We start from the raw sequence: 18,436 nt of genomic DNA on the forward strand, positions 1-18,436 counted from the left end.
TATGGAAATGCACAGCTAAATGACACACCGTCCTCAGCAAACCTCCACCTCCTTCCTGAGGAACCTGGAGCCACGCGCCGGGTAGCCCAAAGGGTGCGACGCGGAGCCCGTAAGGGGGAGCTGGGCAAGTGACAGGCGCGCCAAGGCCCCGCCTCTCAGGCTACGGCTGGGAACTACAGTTCCCAGAATGCTTGGCTCCCGCGTGGACTACATTCACCAGAGGCTTTGCGGCCGTCCTCCCCCGCTTGCCGTCCCGCCTCCCCGGACCTGCGCGGGACGCCGGTCTACTGCTGCCGGAGCGGGCGGTTCAGGGACTTGAAGTCGGCCCGGGCATTGCCCGGGAAGGACTCGCGACCCCGGGCTGCTGTTCGCTGGGGTAGTGCCGGAGCCTCCGCCGGCGGAGCACGGCTGGGGAGGCGCAGTCCCCGAAACCCCGAGGCCTGGGAGAGGTGAGCTGCAGAAGGTCGGCCGAATGCGGGACGGACGGAGGACCGGGGCCTCGGGAGGATGCGGCGCCGGGGCGCGGGGCACAGGCCCGAGAGGCGCGAGTGGGGGCTTTGTGGGCGCAGGCAGGGGGGTCAAGGGCCCGCACCCCCGATGTGCCCGCCTGGCCCGCACCAGCTGTCTCGCGGACGCGCCGCTGACCGCGGCAGGTCGGGCACCTGTCCCCACCGGCCCAGGCCCTGGTCACACTCCTACTCCCTCCGGACTCGTGCCCGGCGCTTGGATTTGCTGGCGTTTGGATTTGCTCCCGGCTGCCAGTGAACGTGAGAAACTGTGTTTCCACCCCCTCCCCGGCGCCACTGCCTTCCCGGGCTGCAGGCGCAGAGATGTGTTTTCCGATAGAAGTGAGTTGCCGGCTCCCCACCCCCCTACCGCGGAATCTGGACTGGAACCCAAGTTTTCGGTCTCTGTGCCTGCTCCCCCAGACGGCAGCCCTCCGGCCGCCGTCGGAAAACTGCTGTCGTCCGTTTCCCAAGCACTTTTCTCTAAAAACCTGGAAGGAGATTCCTTGACAGGAGGGGGAGGAGTTGGGGGCGGGTGCAGCTTGAGGTGGAGAGGAGTTGTCCCCTCCCCTGCGGGCGGTGAGGTTAGGGGCGGTGAGGTTAGAGCCGGTGCTGTGGAGACGCGCGGTACGGAGGAGCACCCTCACTGGCTGTGTGCACTGGGGCAAGTGGCTCCCACTCTGCACTCACTTTCCTGATCTGTAAAATAGGCGTGGACAATGGCAGCTATGCTGGGGAACCGAACGATGTGAGCCGTGCCTGGCCCCTGGGGCAGGTTCAGTAAGTTGTTGCTGCTACTGAAGCTGGAGTCCTAGGTCTTTTTTCTCTGAGCCACAGGAGAAAGAGTTGGGCCCCGGCCCACTGTGGGCTGGCCCTTGTCTCTGGGCCTGTCCAGCTCCAGCTCCTTCTGACTTCCCTCTCCGAGGGCACGTGGCCTCAGTCTCAGGTGGTGGAAGGATTTCAGAGCTGGTGATTCTCAGGGGCGGAAACCAGAAGGGGCTTCTCCGTCCTGGCTCCCTTTTTCCTCTTTCAGATTTGTCTTCTGGAGACTCCACCCATCCTCAGGGAAGAGCCCAGAAAGAAGATATGGCTATTGGACCGAGGGAAGCAACATCTCAAGTGAGTTCATTGACATCTTTGGTCTTAGAGACAGATTTTTTTTTTTTTTTAACTTCTCAAACTGAAGTTCTCTGCTGCATGCAGTCTTCTGCAGGACCTGGAGCCCAAGCCCTTTCCTCCTTCAAGAGTCAGTCCACCCAGGGGAGGGTGGATTCTGTAGGGAATGTTTGCCTCCTCCCTGACAATCCGTGTCTAGTGTTTCCCTTTTCTTTTCCTAACAGACATTTCTTTTTATTCATTAATCTCAATTCAGTGTATGGTTACTAACTTGACAGGTGAGATGCCACGTGGGGACAGAACACGCGTGCGCGCACACACACACACACACACACACACACATATACTTGGCAGCTCCTTTCTGAACCCGCTTCCTTGGCTTGCCCTGGTCTCCCTCCCTGCCCTTGGTTTTTCTTTAGGATACCCTCCCTAGGCTACTCCAACTCATCATTGTCGGTTTTTTCTCCTTTGTGGATTACGTTCCTTATTTCTGTACTCTTGAAAACTGTTCTGGACCTGCTATTTTCATCCTTCCGTTGTTGGAAACAGGGGAGGGACCCGGTCCAGGTGAGCCAGTGCCTGAACAAGGAATAGCCGTGTTCGAGGGGACACAGCTGGAGGGAGCACCGAGGGTGTACAGGATATCAGGAGTGGAGAGACAGGGTCTCCGGTGGGTAGGAAGCAGGCCTTGAACCCAGGCTGCTGGGCTTGAACCCATCTCCTTGGTTACTGTTTGTGGGCCCTGGACAGATGTGCCCATTTCCTTGCCTGGACAATGGAAATAACAAGCATGCGGACCTCATGGGGCAGGTGAGAGGGTCATGCAAGTCAGTGCATGGGAAGTGTTTGGATCAGGGCTGGGCACTAGCAGACGCCCAACAAGGGGTGGTTGTGGAAGCCAGATGGTGTTACTGAAGTGATGATACCACTCACGCTGACAGATGGGACCTGCTGGACCATGTTCCTGGGACTTGTCCTTTCACTGATCAGCTACATTTGACAATCACAGTTAATGTTGCTGGGGTCTGCCTGAGGGTGTGGCCTTTGTTCTCACTCTCATGCCAGCACAGCAATGATTATCCCCATGTTTCACACTATCAAACTGAGGCTCAGAGACATCCAGTAACCTAAATTCAAACCCCAGTGTCTGGCCTCTGGGTCCAGGCTCAGCACTGTGCAGCCATTCCCCTGGTGCCTCTTTTGGAACCCAGGGCAGCCCCAGCCCCCATGTTCCCAGAGCTCTTCTCTGCTGTTGTGTTGTCTTGGGGCCCTTGAAACACGGTGGTGGTTGATCTTCGGGCTGGGACCGGCCAGTGCATATTTCTAAAGCTTTCCCCTCCTGTTCCCACAGAGCCACATTGCTCTCTTGCCCAGAATCTTCTCCATCCCTGCAGGGGAGTAAATGCGTGTGGCATTCTCCCTAATCTCACCTGCTCCCATGTGTCCCTACTGCATGGGCTTGCAGGTAAAGCCCAGTGATGGGCGTTTAAGACCAGAAAGAGAGTATACCAAGTGCCGGCTTAACAGAAAACTTTAATTATTGTCCTGCCTTTGACACCAATAAGGTATGTGGCCCAGGGTCTTGACTGTCCTGAACCTTCTGGTCCTTATCTCTAAAATGAGGATTGATGGGCACCTGGATGACTCAGTGTGTTAAGAGTCTGCCTTCAGCTCAGGTCATGATCCCAGAGTCCTACTCAGTGGGAGCCTGCTTCTCTGTCTCCCTGCTGCCCCCCCCCCCACTTGTACTCTTCCTCTCTTTCTGTCAAATAAATAAATAGAACCTTTATAATAAAATAAAGTACGGATTGAACTGGGAGATGGTATATGGTCCTGTCCACCTACACATTTTTCTTTCATTGATCAAATTATTTCATATGTTTACCTTGTCTGCCAGTTGAATTATGTTATTTTGAGGGCTAAGATTATTTCTTTCATTCCCCCTCATGTGCGAGTAATTTACTTTGTTATACATGTATGACCTGCTTATGTTTAAAATTCAGAGCATCAGGGCACCTGGGTGGGTCAGTCGTTAAGCATCTGTCTTTGGCTCAGGTCATGATTCTAGGGTCCAGGGAGCGTAGGGCTCCCTGCTTGGCATGAGCCCTGCTTCTCCCTCTCCCACTTCCTCTGCTTCTATTCCCTCTCTTATAGCCTCTCTCTGTGTCAAATAAATAAGTAAAATCTTTAAAAAAAAAAAAAAAGAAAGAAAAGAAATTCAGAGCTTAAAAAATATCTATAGGGGCGCCTGGGTGGCTCAGTCGGTAAGCCTCTGCCTTTGGCTCGGGTCACGATCCCAGGGTTCTGGGTCCCTGCATCGGGCTCTCTGCTCAGCAGGGAGCTTGCTTCCCCTCTCTCTCTGCCTGCCTCTCTGCGTACTTGTGATCTCTGTCTGTCAAATAAATAAAATATTTTTTTTTAAAAAACTACATAAAGAAGAAAGTGAAAGCTCTCTTACCCCAGTATCTAGAGATAGTCACAGTCCCGCTTTGGTATATGTCCATCAGACTCATATTCTTTTTATCTTTGTTTTTTATTTATATGTGTATTAATAGTCACATACGTACGCATTTATTTTACCATTTTAACTTTTCTCGGGTGGTAAAATAAGCATGATGTACATTCACAGCTTTAACCATTTCAGGGCGTTGAACTCAGTGGCATTAAGTACCTTCACATCATTGCACAGCTGTCACTGCTACCTGTCTCCATAGTATAGATGATCTCATTCATTTCTTAATGCCAGGAGGTAGGCATTGAGAGGCAGTTTTGCTGAGTGGTTACGAATGGAGTCTTGGGCCTCCTCCATACTGAAATTCTACCTCTACCCCCGACCAGCTGCAACACTGTGATTTATAATAGGAAATACATATTTGGTTTTCACCACTGTCCCTAGCACAGAGGAAATTATGAGGGTTTTGGAAGCTGAGTGATTCATAATATTGGGGTTTTGTTCTTGAAGAAACTTAAGAGCGTTAAGGGTGACATGGGTGTGTGTTGCTATTCATAACAATCCATTTCAACCAAGCCGGATTTGCCATGAATGAGATGACTTTTAGAAAATCCCTAAGGATCTGAGCTGGTTGGCAGGAGAACCTATCTGGATTAGAGGGGTTGGACCTTTGGGCCCTCTCCCCCACAACCCAAGGACCAGTCATGCCTACACAGTGGTCAGTGATTTAATCCATTGTGCTTGTGTCATGAAGTCTTGGGAAAAAAACCAAAACAACAGGGTTCAGAGAGCTTCTGGGTTGGTGAACACTTGTAGATGGGGAAAGTGGTGCATCCCAAAAGAGCACAGAAGCTCCATGTCCCTTCCCATATAGCCTGCCATATGCATCGCTTCCATCTGGCTGTCCCTGCATTCTCTCCTTCTGTAATTAACCAATAACCTAGTAAGTAAATGCTTTCCTGCATTGTGGTGCTTTTCCTGCATTTACCACTTTAGCAAGTTAATTAAACCCAAGGGTAGGGGTTGTAGAAACCTCCCCGACTCATAGCCAGTTGGTCGGAAGCATAGGTAACAGTCTGGACTTGAAATTGGCATCTGAAGTTGGAGCGGTCCTGTGGGACTGAGCCCTTAATCTGTGGGATCCGACCATCTCTCCAGGTCAGTGACATGAGAATTGAGGTCAATTGTAGGACACCTAGCTGGTGTCACACAGCCACTTGGTATGTGAAAACCCCACATGTCTGGGGTCAGAAGTAAAGGAGTATTGTAGTATAGACTGGAGACACACATAGGGTCTCTGGTACACCATCTGTTTGACTTGGACTGATTTCTCTTTGTTTCTTCTTGTGTAAATTGGGGGCAGTAATAGTACCTATTTTATAGGATTGTTGTAAAGATACATATTTATAGTAACAGTAAGTAAAAACCTCTAGAAACAGCAGTTGGTCCGAAGAAAGCATTCAATAAATGATAGCTATTTTTTTATATTTTTTTATAAACATATAATATATTTTTATCCCCAGGGGTACAGGTCTGTGAATCGCCAGGTTTACACACTTCATAGCACTCACCATAGCACATACCCTCCCCAATGTCCATAACCCCACCCCCTCTCCCGACCCCCATCCCCCCAGCAACCCTCAGTTTGTTTTGTGAGATTAAGAGTCACTTAAGGTTTGTCTCCCTCCCAATCCCATCTTGTTTCATTTATTCTTCTCCTACCCTCCTAATCCCCCACATTGCATCTCCACTTCCTCATATCAGGGAGATCATATGATAGTTGCCTTTCTCCAATTGACTTATTTCACTAAGCATGATACCCTCTAGTTCCATCCACGTCGTCACAAATGGCAAGATTTCATTTCTTTTGATGGCTGCATAGTATTCCTATATATATATATATCACATCTTCTTTATCCATTCATCTGTTGATGAACATCTAGGTTCTTTCCATAGTTTGGCTATTGTGGACATTGCTGCTATAAACATTCGGGTGCACATGCCCCTTCGGATCACTACGTTTGTATCTTTAGGGTAAATACCCAGTAGTGCAATTGCTGGGTTGTAGGGTAGCTCTATTTTCAACTTTTTGAGGAACCTCCATGCTGTTTTCCAGAGTGGTTGCACCAGCTTGCATTCCCACCAACAGTGTAGGAGGGTTCGCCTTTCTCCGAATCCTCACCAGCATCTGTCATTTTCTGACTTGTTAATTTTAGCCATTCTGACTGGTGTGAGGTGGTATCTCATTGTGGTTTTGATTTGTATTTCCCTGATGCCGAGTGATGTGGAGCACTTTTTCATGTGTCTGTTGGCCATCTGGATGTCTTCTTTGCAGAAATGTCTGTTCATGTCTTCTGCCCATTTCTTGATTGGATTATTTGTTCTTTGGGTGTTGAGTTTGCTAAGTTCTTTATAGACTTTGGACACTAGCCCTTTATCTGATATGTCGTTTGCAAATATCTTCTCGCATTCTGTCAGTTGTCTTTTGGTTTTAATGATAGCTATTTTTTAAAAGATTTTATTTTTATTTATTTGACAGAGAGAGAGAGATCACAAGTACGCAGAGAGGTAGGCAGAGTGAGGGGAGGACGCAGGCTCCCCGACAAGCAGAGAGCCCAATGCAGAATTTGATCCCAGGACCTTGAGATCATCACCTGAGCCAAAGGCAGAGGCTTAACCCACTGAGGCACCCAGGCGCCCCTAAATGATAGCTATTTTAATTCCTTAAGCACACAGAGAGTGCCTTAAGCTAGCTAACCTAGCCTGCATCAGTGATTTTACATTGTTTTCTGTTTTCGTTGTTTTCTGATCACTAAAACCATCATAAATTCCCTTGAATTTGCGTTTTTGTGCACTCTTTGTTATGATACAAATATAGTAACTGATAAAGTAAAAGATGCACTTTTTAAAAAAAAAGATTTTATTATTTATTTGACAGAGCGAAAGATCACAAGTAGGCAGAGCAGCAGGCAGGGGTGGGGGGCAGGCTCCCTGCTGAGCAGAGAGCCCGATGCAGGGTTCCATCCCAGGACCCTGAGATCATGACCTGAGCTGAGGACAGAGGCTTAACCCACTGAGCCACCCAGGCACCCCAAAATATGCACATTTTAAAGCTTTAAATATGTATTGTCAAATTGTCATCAGAAAGATTTTTCTAATTAACACACCTACCAATGGTTTTTTTAATTCTAATACTCTTACCAATGGTCTTAATTCCTGCCCACATCTCCTTATGGTAGTTAATACAAGGTCTGGGTAAGACTTCGTGCTGTTTAGTTGTCACTGGCCAATGTCCACTAAACAAATGACCTGAAACCTTCAGAAACGAGAATAACACCCAAAGCCTTTCATGGCAGCCCATCCTCTCCAGCAACTGCCACCACTTTTACCCTGTGCGATGGGAGGTCCTGGGTGAGCTGGGATGGCTTGTTATTACAGGTGTCGGTGACCTTCGAGGATGTGGCTGTGCTCTTTACACGGGATGAGTGGAGGAAGCTGGGTCCTTCTCAGAGAAACGTGTACCAGGAAGTGATGCTGGAGAACTACAGTAACCTGGTCTCACTGGGTAAGGGAATTTTCCCTGTAGATGAAAAAGTCAGACAGTACCATAAGTCAGCACCGGCTTCCCTGCATAAAAGCCGTGGGGCATCAGGAACTTTCAGCTGAATTTGGCCTTGGGATTATGCACATTGTAAATAAATAAGTATTTAAAGCTTTCCCCCTATAGGCATGGATTTGTCCCACACATCGACAGTTGGCATACTTGTGTGTTGGAAATTCCCTCATAGTTCAGGCAACATTTTCCAGCACTGATTTTCTGTGATTTGTTTGCTCAGCTCACAGCAGAAAGCATCCCTCAACCATCTTCATTACCCTGCCACCAGCCTTTCCCAATTCTCCCTTCCAGCCTGATGAATGTGTATAATCCATCTTTGAAGGGGAGTCAGATGGTGCTTTCTCATTTTAAACAGGGCACTTGGTGTGGGTACCTGTTTACAAACATTTAGTCTGTAAATCTAACATGTTCCCTCTAACGTGGAAAGCCGTGGGTACTCTAGTAACCAGAGCTGCCTGTGAATCCAGTGTCTCTAACCTGCAGCTACTTCCCACACGGCCACACCCTACAGGCCCCTTGCCTTCCCCCTCACACACTCCTCACGTCGCAGGGCCACGGCTGGAACACCCCACCAGAGCTCTTTGTACCATCCCATGCGTTTTCCACTCAGATCCATGATGCGTCTTTGAGTCTAAAGAAAACCAAGTCTTATCTTTCTCTTTTCTTTTTCTTGTCTCTGAGCAGGACTCCTGTTTTCCAAACCAAGAGTGATCTCCCTGTTGCAGCAAGGAGAAGATCCCTGGAAGGTAGAGAAAGAAAGTCCTGGAGGCCCCTCTCTAGGTGAGTGGGTGGGACCGAGCGGCGGGGGGTGGGTGCGGGCAACAGTCTGGGGGGGTAAGTGGACAGTGTGGCTCGGAGATGTCGATCAGGAAGGTTTCTCCGGGGCCTCTGTCCCCCACAAGTGGCAGAGGGGGGATGCTTAGGCCCCAGACATGAGCTTCCTCTTACTCTCTTGGTAATCACTTCCCAAATGAATCTCTGGAGAGCTCTTCTTATTCGTTCCGTTTTCACAGGATCGCTGCACCTCGGGGATTCAGTCAGTGAATAGTGTATTTAAGGAATGGCAGAGAATCCATCTGACCAAGGCTCGGTATAGGAGAGAAAGAGCCGAGGAAGGAAAGGGTGTCTGAAAGCTAGCAAAGCCGCATTACACTGGGCTTTGACAAGAGTCTTCTGCATGGGACCATCCCATGGAAATGAAGGATTTTCAGCAGAAGACTGGAGTTCTGGGTATTTTAGAAAAATTGGCTTAAATGTGAAAGAGTGTTAATGTCCTCTGGAGCAAGCCCCTATTCTGGCATTGAGGGCCACTGTCAGAGACAAGAGTGGCTGGTGTGGACAGAACTGGCAGGGGCCGGGGGGCAGCTACTGATGTATCGCTGTTGATGCTGAAGAGTGATGACGTGGCTATGTGTGTATTTGTAATGTGTGCAGAAGTGCAGACAGAGGCTGGGGGGACACACCTGAGCTGGTGCCAGGAGCTCCATATGGAATGGGATTGAGAAGGGGCAGGACGAAAGAGGGCTTTAGTTGTATGTAATCTTAACATTTCATAGAGAATAGATTGATGAAATCCTTATGTAATTTGAGTTTAATAAGAATGGTCACTTTGGAGCGTGGTGGGGGGTAGATTGAAAGTGAGGGAAAAGCTAATAGGGAATCTTCCCGGAGACACTTGCAGTAAGGTAGGCAAGATGTTTCTAGGTTATTTATTTATCTGACACCTTGAGCTAACCAGGTGAGGGCCCAGAGCAGAGGACAGAATCCCAGGAAACCTCACCATTTACAAGGTGGGTTAGGAAAGAATGACCCCATACAATGGCTGCAGAGTGTTTGAGGGTGCGCAGCGGAAGGGGTGGTGTGGGCAGAGGCTTCCCGAGGATGTGGAGCTGAGTCCAGCCACAGGAAAGGGCTGCCTGAGTCCAGAGAAAGGAAGCCAGTGGGTGCCGCCGGGAGCCAGGAGAGTGCCGCAGGGACCAGATCCCACCCAGCGGGAGGAGCCTGGACACAGGATCTGGTCTGTGTCTGAGAGCCAGGCCAGGTGCCTGGGGACTGGAAAGTAGTCTGACCAGGGCCCCAGGTGTACACTGCTGAGAGCAGCCTGCAGGCCAAGGGGGGCCTGTTGACGTGGAAGTGAGGGCTCCTCCCCGTTGTTGTCGGGTCCAGATGCATCAGTGATGGCCTCTCAATCCGTGGGTCCCGCAGAGGAGCTGCAGGCCAGGCGCTCTCCCTCCCCAAGCCCCCAGGCCAAGGGAGCCTTCTTCCCACCATACTCTGAGGTTTCTGCTGTGGGAACCACCCATGTCTGTATGTCTGTCTATCTTACTCTGGTTTGGGAGAAAACACGAGGTTTGGGAAGTGGGTAGAGGCCGCCATCAAGTGCCCACAGCAGGCAGGAGTCCGTAAATCAGCCGAGGGTCAGCAGGGTGGCGTCTGGGCCAAGTCTGTCAGGAAAGATCTGAGGAAGAGAAGGAAGGCTCTATCCCTTTCCCCGTGCCTCGGGAGCCTCCCATCAGGAATGCATCTCTCCAAGTGAAGCGAGTCAGGGGAATAGAAAATGTGTCCGGAGTTCCAGAGTCCAGAGCTGTGCCAAGAGGCACTGTGGCCCCCGGGCAACGGGGCTGGAGTCCTCAGCAGCCTCCTCCTCGGCATCAGGGACATGTCCCTGAGGGTGGACCACGGGTGGGCTTTGAGAGGAAGCAAGGACAGCACAGCCAAGCAGTATGTGCACGTCCCTGGACAGGATGCACCTCCTCTCCTTCCGCAGAGATGGCAGTCACCCCAGGGTGCCCCAGTAGTACCTGCATGTGTCTGTCTGTCCAGCACCTCTGGCGGGTCTCCATCTGCCCGGACTAATGGGGCCTTGGAACGGCTTCCCTCCGGAGTGCAGGTCACTTCCCCGTGAGTGCAGGTGAAGGATGGGGTGTTCTGGAAATAGCTCAGGTGGTTAACTCTGGACCAGACCTGAAACCTGCCCCTCCCATAGCCGGTGACAGAAAAGCCTGTGCTCAGGCATGGACTCGTAGCACCTCTAGCGGCCTCTGAGTTTCCTTTTTTTTTTTCTTTTTAAATTTCAAAACTATTCGCAAATAGGAAAAACAGAAAAACAAAGGGTCATGGGGGGATGTTTGAAGTGAGAGGTGGAAGGCTCTGGCAGGAGGGGTGTGTGTCTCCTCTGAGTCTCTTGCTGAGAAGGGAGCACACCTGCGGGGGGGGCTTTGCCGGAAGAGTTGTAATGAGGCCATTAAACCAGCCGCTACATCATGAGTTAGCTCTATGCCCGAATGCGGAAATAGTCCTGAAATCTAAAATTTAAAAATGTGGGGATGATCTGGGTAAACCATTATCTTCCAGTGAAAATGTGCTTTTCTTTCCTGTCATTTTCTCCTCCTTTGTCATCTCAGCACAAGAAGCCTGGTGGGGGGACTGAACCCCTGCCGCGTGGTCAGCGGAGGGGTCCCTGGGGGCTGCCCCACACAGAGGGTGGGGCCTCTTTTTCTAACTTGCACAAAGGTGCTGCCCTTAGCAGCCCAGCAGCCCAACAGGCGGGGGTTTAAAGAATGAATCTCTGAAGAGGTGAAAGCGGAGAGCAGGTACTCATAGGCGCCTCTACTGTGTTTGGTCAGTCTTGTCCTTGTCCCCTGCCCCCTCTCCCCAGCAGTACCTTTGTTGGCCCTGCACCTCCCTCCTGCCACCAACCTCTGTTCCTATAGCTGCAAGAATGCGCTATTAAAAGGTAAATCTGGGGCGCCTGGGTGGCTCAGTCGGTTAAACATCTGCCTTTGGTTCAGGTCATGATCCCAGGGTCCTGGGATCAAGCCCAGCATCGGGCTCCCTGCTCAGTGGGGAGCCTGCTTCTCTCTCTGCCTGCCACTCCCCAGCTTGTGCTTTCTCTCTCTCTCACAAATAAGTAAGTCTTTAAAAAAAAGGAGGTTTATCAGGTCATCTCACTCCCCTACACAATTGTGCTCTGTATGATTGCTCCCCAATCACACGGAGCACAATCCAGAGTCCCCGGCATAGCCTCCAGAGCCTCCGTGGTCTGGCCCTGTCTCCCTCTTCACCTTCACCTCCTTCTGCTCGTCCCTTCATTCAAGGACTCTAATCACTCTAATCCATCAGGCCAGCCTGACTCCTACCTCATGGCTCCCACACTTGCTTTTCCCTCCCTGATTATTCTTCCTGACACCCATGAGCCTGTGTGACCCTTCCTTGAGTAGCCCAGGTTTCTGCTCAGATGGTACTTTCTCAAAAAGATTCAGCTCATCCAAAACATGGCCCTCCATCTTCCACATTCTCTGTCCCCTCCCCCTGCTTTATTTTCCCTCAGGATGCTTGTCCCTGCATGATCGTATATATATTCATTCATTATCTCTCTCATCTCTGGCTTGTCTGATGTGTTCTCATTTCCCCAGTACCTAAAACAGTACCTGGTCAGAGTAGACTTTTAGTTAATGAGGGCATGAATGGCTTGGCTAGTTTGGTGGTGATGGAGATGGAAAGAAGTGAACTGTCTCGGAGATACTCGGGAGATAAGAAAAGCTGGGCTTGGAGATGGATTTAATATGAAGATAAAGGAGGTGTGTTATCAAGGGGGCTTGGTTTGTGGTTCTGGGTTGGACAGTGATCTCATTCATTTAGATATTGACACCACAAGGAGGTCAGATTTGGGAGTAGGTAGAACTTGGGTTTTGGGTGAATTAAGTTGACCCACTTATCCCAGGGGAGAGGTCAAGTCTCTGGTTAGATTTGGAGTCTTTCCCCTCAAAATACAGACTGGGTGCGAAATGTGAATTTGGGAGACCCTGATCAATCCAGAGTCGTGGGTGAGTTTGAGTTAGCCTGTAGAGTGGATCCAGAATACCATAAGAGCAAGAAAAAGCCTAGGGCTCGATCTCAAGGAACTCTGGCATCTTGTGGCCAGGTAGAGAGAAATGGGCCCACAGGGAAGAGAAGTGGGTGTCCTGCAGAAGGAAAAATTAGGAGGCATTGAAGTCAAGGCTTATAATGGGCATAGGAGCAGTAGAGGCGGAGAGAAGCAGAGGAGTTTTTGACTCATTTAGATGGCAGAATAAACAAGTCTTAGAAATTGATTAGCTGAGGGCTGAGGGAGAGGTATTTAGGACACCTCTTAGAGTTTTGATTCAGAACTTGTGCTATTCTAGAGATAAGGGTTTGGTTATACGGGTTGGAAGGAGTGATCACAAATTCAGTTATGTTTATGCGTGTTGAATCTGAGGAGTTGTCAAGACATCTAAGCTGCTATTTTGAATGGGCTGTGTGGAGAGAAGTGTTGCCCCGCATGTATGTTTGGAATCAAAGCTGGCCTATGGGAAGAGTACAGAGCAAAGGAATTGGGGTCCAAGGACTAAACCCTGAGGGACCCCCCACCCCCAAGATTGAAGGTCACACAGAGGAACATGAGTGCACAGAGGAGGCTGAGGCTGGTGGGAAGGGAGAGGAATGTGGAACAAAGCAGGGGGTCATTGGACCCTAGGAAAAGGGCCGCTCAAGGCAAATGAGGGGTCACTGTGAGCTGCTGCCAACGGGTTGGTTCGGTGGGAACCGCAGAGCATTTTGTCTCCACCACCTGGAGGTCATGGCTGCCTTAGTGAGGGTGGCTGACGACAGGAGCCAGAGGGGGTCTGAGGGGGTGCTGAGCAGGAGGAGGGGAGCAGGTGTGAGATACTGAGCAAAAGCGGACGTGGAGAAGGAGTAGCTCTTCTGTGCACATACAAACATTTCTGTATATCCTCTCGTTTTCCCTTGGCCGCTCCAACTGCACAGCACACATCATTTCGCCCCTGTCACCTGGTGTCTATTGAAACTCTCCATGGCTGCCTATGGAGCGCTCCCTCTCTCAGGGGAGGAGCTGGGAATGACCTGTTGTATGCGCAGTTTTGGATCCTGTTAGCCCTGCAGGCCTACTTCGGCCCGCATTTTAGAAAATGGTACGGTTGCTGATTCACAGGACACTGATTTAAAGCTGTACCTGTTAGCAAGACTTGGTAGGGGAAGGAACAAGGAGGGTGTTGGGCAGAAAGTAAAACACTCTTCTTTCCTTTCCAATAAATATTAAAGACACTGGGGCACCTGGGTGGCTCAGTTGGTCAAGTGTCTGCCTTTGGCTCAGGTCATGATCCCGGGGTTCTGGGATTGGTCACCTCACTTATCGGGGAGTCTGGTTCTCCCTTTCTTTCTGCCCCTACCCCCAGCTCATGCTCTCACTCATGTGCTGTCTCTCAAATAAATAAATTTTTAAAAATCTTTAAAAATCATAAAGACATGAGTGCATGCAAAATGAGCCAAGGAGGGTGTACAGAGTGGAGGGGGAAATTCCAGATTTTAAAGAGGGAAAAGAAAAAGTTATTGAGGAAGGAGACTGAGAAGTAAACCTGGTAGGAAAGAGAAAGCAGAAAACAGTATGTTGACCAAGCAGAGAAAATTGGTACACAGGAGAGGAAGGGAACATCCGACAGGAATCTCCACCACAGTGAGATGCAGGGGAGCCCTTTAAATGGTTCTTTCCAGTGGAGGAGGAAATGCCACACACAGGCATTCCCCTGGCAAAATGTAATAGTTGATATGTTGTATCCTCTCCCAATGACTGAGTTCAGTTCTGTTTTATCACTCTGTCATGCTAGCCCTTTTTTACCTTTTTATATTTATGCCCATCTCATTTATCCTCAACTCTTTTCCACACTGCTGGATAATCTCTTTTGCTCGATGCATGAGCAGGGCTGCCATTCCCAGCTTGCACGTTTTGGCTTCATGCCTACCTGCAGCACCTCTAGATTAGCTCCATAACTCGTTCCTCTTTGAACTGCCCCAACTGTAATCACCCATATGGTGATCTCCCATCACTCATGTAATGTCGGGTCCTGGAAGGCAGCCTCGGGTGTTTCAGTCGTGTGTGTGTATGTGCATGTGTGTGTGAGAGAGAGAGAAATAAATAAGGAATTGAGACTTATTTGACATTGTTCAAATTAGGAGTATATAAGTAATTAAGGGAAATTAACAAAACATTTTGTGTCTAATTCAGGTGATGTCAAGAGGATCTGTGAATAGGGCATGCTATAATCTGCTTGCAAAGAACACTTAAGGTAGAAAAGGAAAATCTAATATATTTAGATGTAGGTAGGAATGTAATTATATAATACAAAGGTATGTAACACGTATTTTATTTTATTTTAAGATTTTATTTATTTATTTGACAGAAATCACAAGTAGGCAGAGAGGCAGGCAGAGAGAGAGGGGAAGGGAAGCAGGCTCCCTGCTGAGCCGAGAGCCCGATTTGGGGCTTGATCCCAGGACCCTGAGACCATGACCTGAGCCAAAAGCAGAGGCTTAACCCACTGAGCCACCCAGGTGCCCTGTAATGCGTATTTTAAATATTGTGGTTAAGTGCTATAATAAGGGGAATGGACTGTAGAAACTCAGACTCAAGAAAGGACTCCATTTGAATTGAATCTGAAGGATACAAAGAATTGGGCATGAGGGAAGGTAGGGAAGACTTTACAGATTAGGAAGATTACACACAATGAAGAGAAATATCATGAAAATAATTTCAGAGTCCAGGATGGCTTTGGACTGATCCCACACTGCCTCTCCCAATTCATGATCCCCTGGTTGCTCTGACACTCACCTTCTTTAAATGGGCTTGTTCTAATCTTTTCTCCACCCTAGTACTTCAGTTCCCGTTGATTCTTTTTCTCTCTTGCGTAAATCTTTTATGTTTTCCTCTTACAGCTGGCCAGATAAAAACCCTATTTAAATAACATCAATACTTAGGATGCCTGGGTGGCTCAGTTGGTTATTAAGGTTCTGGCTTCAGCCCAGGCCATGATCCAGGGTCCTGGGATCGAGTCCCACATTGGGCGCCCTGCTTCTCCCTCTGCCTGCCACTCTCCATGCTTGTGCGTGCATGCTCTCTCTCTTTCTCTCTCTTTCTCTCTCTCTGATAAATAAATAAATGGCATCAATACTTACTTATTCTCTACGTTTAGTCTATGTAGCTAAATACCGTATCACATGAAACAGCTTTAGTGTTTTTCCCCCTCCAGGATGGAAGAGCAGTCACAAAACCACGAAGTCAACTCAGACACAAGATTCTTCTTTTCAGGAGCTGATAATGAGAAGATCCAGAAGAAATGGACCCTGGGACTTTAAATCAGAAAAACCCTGCATTTATGAAGAGAGATTAGATAAAAAGCAGGAGAAAAAAGAAAGTTTTCAGGCAGTTGCAGGCAGCCACAAAAAAATCCTCATTGTAGAAAGAAGCCATAGAAATAATGATTTTGGCCAAAACTTCAGCCCAAAGTCAGTCCTTGTTAGGCAGCAGATGGTTCCCAGAGAAAAAACACCACCAAAATGTGAAATACAAGGAAACAGCTTCAAACAGAATCCATATTTGCTTAATCAACCAAAAATCAACACCACAGAGAAACGCTATAAATGTAGCATATGCGAAAAAACCTTCATTAACACTTCATCCCTTCGCAAACATGAGAAAAACCATAGTGGAGAGAAATTATTTAAATGCAAAGAATGTTCAAAAGCCTTTAACCAAAGTTCAGCTCTCATTCAGCATCAAATAACTCATACTGGAGAGAAGCCCTATGTATGTAAAGAATGTGGGAAAGCCTTCACTCTGAGTACATCCCTTTACAAACACCTAAGAACCCACACTGTGGAGAAATCCTATCGATGTAAAGAATGTGGTAAATCCTTCAGCAGAAGGTCTGGACTTTTTATACATCAAAAAATCCACGCTGGAGAAAATCCCCATAGATACAATCCAGGTAGGAAGGCAGCCAGCACATCCCTTCCTGGATGTCAGAGAATTCACCTCAGAAAGAAATCCTATTTATGTAATGAATGCGGCAACACCTTTAAGTCGAGCTCATCCCTTCGTTATCATCAGAGGATTCACACGGGAGAGAAACCTTTTAAGTGCAGTGAATGTGGGAGAGCCTTCAGTCAGAGTGCATCTCTTATCCAGCACGAAAGAATTCACACTGGAGAAAAGCCCTATCGATGTAACGAATGTGGAAAAGGTTTTACTTCTATTTCACGACTTAACAGACACCGGATAATTCATACCGGTGAGAAGTTTTATAACTGTAATGAGTGTGGTAAAGCCTTAAGTTCCCACTCGACACTTATCATTCATGAAAGAATTCACACTGGCGAGAAACCGTGTAAATGCAAAGTGTGTGGGAAAGCCTTCCGACAGAGTTCAGCTCTCATTCAGCATCAGAGGATGCATACCGGAGAAAGACCCTACAAATGCAATGAGTGTGGGAAAACATTCAGGTGTAACTCATCCCTTAGCAACCATCAGAGAATCCACACAGGAGAGAAACCATACCGATGTGAGGAATGTGGGATCTCTTTCGGCCAAAGTTCCGCTCTTATTCAGCATCGGAGAATTCATACTGGAGAGAAGCCCTTTAAATGTAACACGTGTGGGAAAACTTTCAGACAGAGCTCATCACGTATCGCCCATCAGAGAATTCATACTGGAGAGAAACCCTATGAATGTACTACCTGTGGGAAACTTTTCAACCACAGGTCATCTCTTACTAATCATTATAAAATTCATATCGAAGAGAACCCCTAGGAAGTAGATATGCATGTGTGAAAGCCTTAAACCAAAGCTCATCAAAATACACAAGAGTGATATCACAAAAGTAATGGATAGGAAAAACCTTTCCGTAATGTAGGCCTCACCAGATACCAGATTCCAAGAATAAGCCTTGACTACGTAATAAGTAACGAGGAAAGTAGAAAATGTTCATGCCTGCCAGGCACTCTTGAAAATAACCCGAAATGAAAAATTCGCAACTGGAGACATGGACTTTGGGCTTTTGTAAAATAATTCTCTTTCTATGGCAGTGTACATGAGATACCATATGTGGTTGTCATAAACATCTGGGTGAGGGGAGGTGTGCACTGGATTTCTCATTAAAAAAAAACTTCTAAGTTGGTAATACTTTTTTTTTTTTACAACAAACATTTAATAGCATATAAAAGATGTGATTGAATTATACACTTTCAGAAAAAAAGGACCAAATAAAAGATTTTTTTTAAAAAGAGCTGCAAACTACCTCTCCATTTCTGGGGTTTGTCCTTTTCCTGACCTGATGTCAACTCTGTGCATGGATCTCATTTAAAAATAGAAATAAAAGTCTGTTCTCTTCATCCTGTGTTCTTCTAGTAATTGCTGTTGATTGGTAATTTTCTAACCAGTTGTTAGTGCTGTTCTCAAAATTTCTTTATTTGGCCGTGAGGTCATTTATGAAAAAGTTATACCATGAGCTGTCGTCCTAGGTACATTAAATGGAAAAATAGGCAATTATTTCAAGTTTAAAGCAATTAAATATTTATAAATTCACTGTTAGGGTCTGTAATCAAAGAAGTGAGACTGATACAAAGTGAAGGTCAAGCAAAGCTTTATTTTGCACCACGCATTGAGAATCAAACCGACCGGTCGGGGCTGTCTCTTACAAAGAGGCGACCCCTCCCAGCCTCACAGACTAACTTTTATAGAGGTAGTTGAGTCTGGCTATACACAGGTGGCCAGTGAGATTGCAATACACAGAGAAAACTGCACAGTCATGCTAGGTTACACACGGGTGGCCAATTGAATTTCAATTTGCCCTAGTAGATACATGTGCACCCCACTGATTGGATGTCTTCACCTAGCCTGACCTGCCCTTGTATCTAGGTTTTGCAAGTAAGTTC

At 47.9% G+C, this 18,436-nt stretch overlaps 1 protein-coding gene across 1 annotated transcript; it reads left to right on the forward strand.

Annotated features, from left to right (window-relative positions):
- The first annotated feature begins 237 nt into the window (after positions 1-237).
- On the forward strand, positions 238-17,894 carry LOC116585932 (zinc finger protein 354A). Its single transcript, XM_032335343.1, has 4 exons — positions 238-1,625; positions 7,513-7,639; positions 8,375-8,470; positions 15,754-17,894. Exons 1-4 carry the CDS (start codon positions 1,593-1,595, stop codon positions 17,310-17,312), a joined length of 1,815 nt encoding a protein of 604 aa, XP_032191234.1. The 5' UTR covers positions 238-1,592; the 3' UTR covers positions 17,313-17,894.
- Positions 17,895-18,436: the final 542 nt, after the last annotated feature.

The sequence above is a fragment of the Mustela erminea genome, chromosome 3 (genome assembly GCF_009829155.1).
Source record: "Mustela erminea isolate mMusErm1 chromosome 3, mMusErm1.Pri, whole genome shotgun sequence".
NCBI lineage: Eukaryota > Metazoa > Chordata > Mammalia > Carnivora > Mustelidae > Mustela > Mustela erminea.

Coding starts and splice junctions, on each gene's coding strand:
- LOC116585932 (XM_032335343.1), top strand. CDS start 1,593: ATGGCTATTGGACCGAGGGAAGCAACATCTCAA. Junction 7,640..8,374: donor CAGTAACCTGGTCTCACTGG/GTAAGGGAATTT, acceptor GTCTCTGAGCAG/GACTCCTGTTTTCCAAACCA. Junction 8,471..15,753: donor TCCTGGAGGCCCCTCTCTAG/GTGAGTGGGTGG, acceptor TTCCCCCTCCAG/GATGGAAGAGCAGTCACAAA.